Source organism: Montipora foliosa, chromosome 13 (assembly GCF_036669935.1).
Source record: "Montipora foliosa isolate CH-2021 chromosome 13, ASM3666993v2, whole genome shotgun sequence".
Classification (NCBI taxonomy): Eukaryota; Metazoa; Cnidaria; class Anthozoa; order Scleractinia; family Acroporidae; genus Montipora; species Montipora foliosa.
Window position 1 is genome coordinate 29,556,873 of NC_090881.1, and position 7,500 is coordinate 29,564,372.

General features: G+C 36.4%; 2 protein-coding genes across 4 annotated transcripts in view; one reads left to right on the forward strand and one right to left on the reverse strand.

Annotated features, from left to right (window-relative positions):
• The window catches only part of LOC137982883 (myosin-11-like), a 21,820-nt gene extending 19,872 nt beyond the window's left edge, over positions 1-1,948 (reverse strand). Inside the window, exons 1-2 of one of the 2 annotated variants that reach the window (XM_068830047.1) lie at positions 1,717-1,854; positions 380-1,587 (exon numbers count right to left, since the gene is read on the reverse strand). In XM_068830047.1, coding sequence (XP_068686148.1) covers positions 380-1,544 — 1,165 coding nt within the window. In that variant the 5' untranslated portion in view covers positions 1,545-1,587; positions 1,717-1,854. Of the gene's footprint in view, positions 1-379; positions 1,588-1,716 lie in introns of both variants that reach the window. The other variant, XM_068830046.1, reaches the window with a different exon arrangement.
• Positions 1,949-2,169: 221 nt separating this feature from the next.
• LOC137982135 (mannose-6-phosphate isomerase-like) overlaps positions 2,170-7,500 on the forward strand; it is a 6,013-nt gene continuing 682 nt past the window's right edge. The window contains exons 1-7 of one of the 2 annotated variants that reach the window (XM_068829199.1): positions 2,170-2,278; positions 3,168-3,292; positions 3,434-3,707; positions 4,043-4,171; positions 4,705-4,980; positions 5,712-5,920; positions 6,593-7,500. The exon at positions 6,593-7,500 is cut by the window's right edge and continues 682 nt beyond it. In XM_068829199.1, coding sequence (XP_068685300.1) covers positions 2,248-2,278; positions 3,168-3,292; positions 3,434-3,707; positions 4,043-4,171; positions 4,705-4,980; positions 5,712-5,920; positions 6,593-6,808 — 1,260 coding nt within the window. In that variant the 5' untranslated portion in view covers positions 2,170-2,247 and the 3' untranslated portion in view covers positions 6,809-7,500. The remainder of the gene's footprint in view (positions 2,279-3,167; positions 3,293-3,433; positions 3,708-4,042; positions 4,172-4,704; positions 4,981-5,711; positions 5,921-6,592) is intronic. The other variant, XM_068829200.1, reaches the window with a different exon arrangement.

Here is a 7,500-nt window from a genome sequence, read left to right on the forward strand (position 1 = left end):
AGCTCACTTGATGGACCAACTGACTGCCAAAAAGTCCATAAATACTTCAATTCTAGACAGATTTAACTAAACCCTAACAAATAAGCTATTCTTTCATAACCCATAAGGTGACGCACATTAGCTTTTAACAACACTGTGACCACCTCTACCCAGATCATTGAAATAACAGTTACGAACTAGTTTGCTGTGTTTGTGTTTCTTAACTCATACAATGACTTCCCTCTAAGCACTTTGAGCTGTCAGCCTTGTAGGGCACCCATTGAAAGTGAATTACTGAAACAAACTTGACACTAAACTGATGATGAAGAATGGTATCTGAAGAGCATTAACAACTGAGAACAACACTGTATGTACATGCACTACAATAATGATCACTTACATTGCTTTTTTATTGCATTAGTTCTTTCAGCAGCTTGTTGCTTCTGTTTCTCCACTTGTTGCTCATGTTCCTTACGTCTGCTAATTAATCTTTTGATAAGATTATTCACAGCATTAAGCAGGGTATGGAAATCATTCACTGTTTTGCGGTTACATTCACCCTTTTCTAACCAGTGAGCCAACAGATCCAGAGACTTTTCAATGGCTTGATCATTTCGAATCATTCCAAGAAGATGAAAAACTTGCTTACTGGAATACAATGTTTCCAGGTGTATTTCCTCACTTTGAGTTTGTAAGTTTACCTCTGTATGGTTGTCTTCATCACTTGGTTCTCTGTGATAATCAACACGAATGCGGCCAATTTTTGTTTTCCTGTCACTTCCATCTCCAATAACTAGAACATGGCCATTTAACTTTACTGCTCTATCCACAGGGTCATGCTGGACAAACTGCAAAAGGCAGTGTTTTACTTGGGCATTACTGTGAAGATAGGTAAGAGTAATCTTCTCAATGGAACCACAGCAGCTAAAAATCTCTGTGATGATTTCTTCATCAGCCATACTTGGAAGGCCACCAATGAAAACAGAACGACACCCTTGTTGCTTTTCACTCAACGCCAGCACATAGGTGTCATCTATAGGAGGTACTAGGTAACAGTTAGGATGTATCACTGCATTCCAGGGAACAGCTGCAGTACTTCGAGATCCGTACTTGCTCTCATGCACTCTATTTTCTCTAGTCATAGGTGTGCCATAATTTCTTCTGTTGAGTGCCTCCCTCTGATGTCTCTCATGGTAACTCTCAGGACCTATCTCCGGATACAAAAAGTGCTGTGGTATTTCTCGATCACTTGCTCCACGACCTCTATGCCAACTCTCATCTCGAAATCTATCCTCTTCAGGTGGTGTATACCGAAATCGGTGGAAAGGTTCTCCTAATGTTCCCTCTTTACTATTATTGAAAAGAGGTGATGCCCTGTTGCTCTTGTAGTGGTCATTAAAGATTCGCATCCTCTGCATTCTGTCACTGTCCAGGTTAGCACTTGGCTGTGGCATTCTCAATCCACCTAGACGACTGATAAGTTGTTGGGAATTTGCTAAAGAGTTTCCAATTAAAGGAAACAAGTTAAGACCACCTGAGTCGAGAAAATGTCGCTTTCCATCCATCTTCGGCAATGTTGTGTTTCTGTAGTAAACACTTTACAACAATCTAAGTGGTAAAAAGGGCATAAAAAACTCAGCTACCACCGTATTTCTCATATTCGAGTTAATTAAGTATAAATTTAAACGAAGTCTCAAAAAATAAGACTCCACAAAACTACGGTAATTATTTAAGAACCTTCGTCCAGATAACTTTACTTGCATTTTCGAAGAGAGACCTCGTAAATCTAAAATTAAAAAAAAAGAGAATAAACGTTCTATAAAGACGAAACAACCTTACTTTGCCACACTTAATTTCCCCGAAGAAATAAAACTGTACTCTCCATGCAACGAAGACTGCGATATTCCCAATAATCGATAACCCATGCAGCTAAGATCACTGTTGGCTGGGGTGGGGTAAGGGTAACAATAAGTTGTTTCATTTAGGTGGTGCCCCTTCTCATAGTAAAAGCATTGTAAGAACTTCTAATATGTGTTATATATAAACGAAAGTAATGAATTGCATTTCCCTCTTTCTTTAAAAGTTAAGACTTTGCTTCAAGCAAAGCTATGAAAACTGTTCATTATTCCTCCCGACTCCACCCGTCATTCCCCACATTGCAACAAAATCGATCCCAGGCTTTCTCTTGTGAACGCCTGGTGAGAAATGGACTTTACCGTGATAATGGCAACGTCATTTCCTTTTTTTTCTGGCAATTCATCAGTTTAAATGGCTTTTCCAGCAGACTCTGCTGAAGAGGGTAGCATTTATTTATTTTATTTTATGATGCTAATTCAGCATTTATTTCTCTTTTTCTCATTTTTTGATGTTATAGACTCAACATCTCCTGCAATCGAACAGGATTTTTTTTTTAAAATTACCCGGTGACAGGCATTACAAAAATTAGCTTGGAGGCACTATTTAGTTTGTTAATTTTTCAGTCAACCAGGGATCGTTCAGGTCTAATTTTGGTGATATTTGTGGAATTCATTTGCCGGTCATGTTGACACATGCACAGCCTAAATTTTACCCCTCGCCTCAAGATCTTCTGACCAACGTCATATATTATGTACTATTTAATAATTATTCCTCGAGCCCGAATGGGCTCTGAGTCAATAGCCCATGAGGCCGAAGGCCGAATGGGCTATTGACTCAGAGACCATGAGGGCGAGAGGAATAATTGTTTTAGTAAAATCCAACTAGTTGGTCAAAAAAATATTGATACAAAACATCTTTCGCTAGTTAAAACTAGACTTTAATTTTTGTTTTGGTTTTCAAAGCCGGCGCTTTTCGCTACTAGTGGGCTATAACAAATAGCCTACTAATAGCTGAACCAATCAGAACGCAGCATTGATAATAGACCACTAGTTGGATTTTACTAAAATATATTATCCACTGACGACAGGAAAATTATTTGATTTTCCATTCAGGCTATCAAAACATCAGACAGATCAAACGTTTTTTTCAACTGGAAGGCTAGCTATCTCCAGATCTATCGTAATACAATGCTATTTTACAGAGAAGGGAGCTCCAAGAAAGCGAAGTGAATATCATAGGATGCATCTTGCTTTTTTCAAGCATTTCCTGTTTCTTATCATGATTATTCTGAAGCATTTCTTTTTTTTCTTACACTGTTTTCTCAATTACAGTGGTTGAATTAAAATGTGCCGTTCAGTGTTACGCTTGGGGAAAGATTGGTTTGAGTAGCACTGTAGCCCAGCTAGCACAACACTCTTTTTCATTTAAGCTCAAGGAGGATAAACCATATTCTGAGGTGTGTTATACACTTTTTTTGTGAGCTTTGATGGGAAATACTGCGTACTTATTGATGTGTAACATATCAAGTTCACCTTAAAAGGGTAATCTCCAAATATTTATGTAGGCTAAGTTGTGTTGTCTTTCTTTGTCTGGACAGCTCTGGATGGGAACGCATACAAATGGTCCATCAAAAGTGCTATTTAGAAAAGAAGAGGTCTTGTTATCAGAGTGGATTGATAAAAATACTCATGTTCTGGGAGACACAGTCAAAGAGGCATTTGATGGCAACCTTCCATATTTATTCAAAGTTCTATCAGTTAATAAAGCATTGTCAATTCAAGCACACCCAAGTAAATCTCATGCAAAACGTCTTCATAAAGAGAGACCTGATGTCTACAAGGATCCTAATCACAAGCCAGAAATGGCCATTGGTAAGAACTGGTCACCAGAACAAAACAAAGCACGGTTCTTGTTGTAATAATTAACCCTTGATTAGCACTTTGACTATCTTCCTTTGCTCTAATCAAAATCAAGAACTTTTAATTGATGAGGACTATGACGTTTTCCTCAACAATGAAAACAAGCAATAATATTTATTGTAAACAAAATCATCTCAATAAAGACACATTTTTTTCATTAAGGTTGAAGGTAAAATGGTCTTGTAGAGAGAAGGGACAGGCCCTCATATTTCAAAATGTTAATACTGGAGCCGACATGCAGAGCTACATCTTGCCAATGTTTTATTATTATTGCCTTATGTAAACAGCTTTAACTGCTTTTGAAAGTCTCTGTGGCTTTCGCCCATTTGCTGAAATCCAGAACTATGTCAGGACTATACCTGAGCTTGCGTTTGTCATTGGAGAGGAGGCTGTGGATGCCATTGCAAGTGGTTCAGGTAATTATTGCTGCCTAAGTTTGGGGAGCATAGTTTCATTCATCAGTTTAAAAGAGGTTCATTTTCAGAACTTGTTTTCATTGGAAAACAACATCTGTTCACTTTCTTGTGGTGTAAACTACAGTATTTACGTTACCAGTGTATCAATCAAAGGCAAACATACAGTCTAACATAATGGTTAGAGTGACTTGACTGTACTTAATCTATTTTCTAAATTTACTGTAACCTTACCGAAGATAAGCAACATTAATTAATTTTGAAGATTATTACATTGTTATGACTTAATATGTACATGTAAAATAAAACATTGAAAATCCACTGTTGTTGCTTGTCCTTATGGAGCAGGGATGGTTTTGCATTTGCACCTAAGTTGACTATAATATTAATTTAAGTTTTTAATAATTAAAATATTTGTGTTTGTTGTAGCTGTCACAATTATGCATATTGTGAGGGTTGTTACAACAAGTCAAGACTTTCTAGGGTTCTTGGCTTTCTACTAAAAAACTATTTATGACATTCAAATCTTTTAACAGATTTTGAAGCACTAAAAATAACTTTCACTTCTCTAATGGGAAGTAGCCCTGATGTTGTCTCAAAACATCTCCAGAATCTTGTGGACAGGATCACAAAAATGAAGTCCTCCAGCCATGACATCTCTCCGTACTGTGGGGAGCTACTTCTTAGATTAAACAGCCAATTTCCAGGAGATGTAGGCTGCTTTTGCATTTATTTCCTGAACTACATCACACTCAAACCTGGTGAGGCATTATTTCTTGGACCAAATCTACCACATGCTTATCTGGCTGGAGGTACGATCACTATGATTCTGTAATAATAATTCTTATTTTGTTTTAAGGGTTTTGATATGATGATGGAATTGTCTCATAGGGCTGCAATAGGAAGTGTAATGAAAGCAACACACAATCTCGTGTGCAGCAAAAGAGTTCAGAGTTTACAAGCGGTTAACTTACCTTTGGTTTGTCATTGGTTCCAAGAAAGTGTATATTGTAGCGACAAATCTCTTTTTTATTTTGAATGTGGTTGTCTTAGCAAGTGGCTAAATGTGTGAAAAAATAATCTGTTTGAGAAAGTAACAAGTGACTAGAAAGTACAATGTGCCAAATTACTTTGGTCTAGCTACCACCATAAAGAGACAATGTTGGTACACATTCATGGTCTTTTAACCATAGATAAATCAGACTGTACAAAAGTATTCCAGGTGACAATAATAATAACAATATTATTAATAGTGCTGGCTTTTTGCAATATTATTATAACAAAAGTAACTATGAAGTGGTATGACAGCTTATATTTGAGGTACTGTCTGTTCTAGATGTTATCAAGGTGGTGTTTGATTGCTACCGGTCGTCTGTATGTATTTTTGCGGTACTGTTCATTCAGAGCTTGATTGTAATGCTGGCCTTATGCGTGTTTATGTTGAAAATGCATTCACGGCAGCCATGCATAAGTCATGTATTCTTTAAACATTTTTAGGTAATAATAATTCCTTGTAATTAAATTTTTTGTGAAACATTTTTAGACTGTATGGAGTGCATGGCCTGCAGTGATAATGTTGTCAGAGCTGGATTAACTCCAAAGTTAAAAGATGTGGACACTCTCTGTCAAATGTTAGATTATGGTTGTCATACCAAAGAAGAGACTATTTTTCCATGTCGCCCAAGTCCAAGTGATCCTTATGTTTCAATTTATGATCCTCCTGTGCCTGACTTTGCTGTTGCCAGGATACAGGTCAGTAAAAACAAAACAGTTGGTTTCAGATGTCTGTTAATATCAGTTTAATGAAAGCTGGATAAGCCCTCCTTTTTTTACTGTTTCCCGCAAACAGTAAGGTTCCTTACAAAAGAAGGTGGCCTCTTTTTCTTGCTTTGATTGCTATAATTCTGTGGAAAAGAAGTCCAGGAATAATTTTAGACATTTCCTGTTTCTTTCGTTTTTTTTATGCAAACAACTGGGCCATCTGAATAATGTTTGTCTTTTTCTTTTAGGCACTACAGCACAATGCCATGCGGTAATGGCCTTTTTTGAGTTTCTTTTCAAACCAAAACATTGTCAAATCCTTTTTCGGTGTATTTTTTTTAAAACTTTAATGAAGGAAATGTACCACCGTCTATTGAATGGATATTCAGCGGGAGAGACATACATGTACCGGTACCATTAGGCAACTCCTGACAGGAAACAAGACAGTTAAAATTATTAAAGATCAGTGAGATGACTTGTGATAATTTTAAAAGCAACCTTCTCATACCAGGCCTTTGTTTGAAACATAGATGCCCTCACTCCTTTCTTTTTATTAATCAATCAAATCATTTTGTAAAGCAATCACCCTTGTGATTGCTTGTGTGTGCCCATCTGGGTAACTGGGTAATTGCGATAATTTTATTTTTACAATTCCCCTTGCAGATTCCATCAAGCTGTCTATCATACAAGTTTCAAGGACTGAATGGACCAAGTATTGCCATAATGATCTCAGGATCAGGCACCATACATAAAACTTCTACCAATTTGAAAATAGATTTAAGAAAAGGAACTGTGGTATTCATCCCAGCAAACACATGTTTTGAGTTGAAATGTGATGGGGTAGACTGTGAAATTTATCAAGCCTATTGTGTCTTGTAGTTTAGACATGATTCTCAACATTTCAACTGAGTTTCATTTGAGAGAAATGAGCAAGTAAAGAAGCTAATAAGACTTTATGCCCCCTACAGTACTGTATAACATAAATGGGTTGCGTAGAAAAACCTATCTTTTATATCATTTACTTGTAGATTATTTTCTTTTGGTTCAGATTTATTGGTAAATTCCTGGAATAGCTTTGTACTGCATCTTGTGCAAAAAGTACAGTTGCTTATAGCAAAATGGAAATATAAATTTAAAACAATATCATAATAACTTGTTATTGAGTGGGGATATTGATAGGTTCCATTAAATATTAAAGCATTTAGCTCAATAGGACTTAGCTTCATACATGTTGCAATTTTCAAGAAGTAAGGAATTTTATTTCTTTACGAAAGGGTAGGGTTGGTATCACTATGAGCTGATCTGGCATTTGTTTGATATGTACTTATTGACAAATTTTTTGAGGGTTATAATAAATAATATAAATAGTTGTTATAACTAATCGTGATACATATAAATTGCGTTAGCCTGAGAGGAAAATAAGGGAAAAGACTCTTAACGAGTCGAAAAGGAAGCTGATCAGTTAACATACAAACAAAAACTAGAAAGATCAATGTAGCTCATATCAACATTCATCTCCTCAGTTTCAAGAATTTTCAAAAGTAGGTGAGTCAGCTGGCTTAACCCTTTAA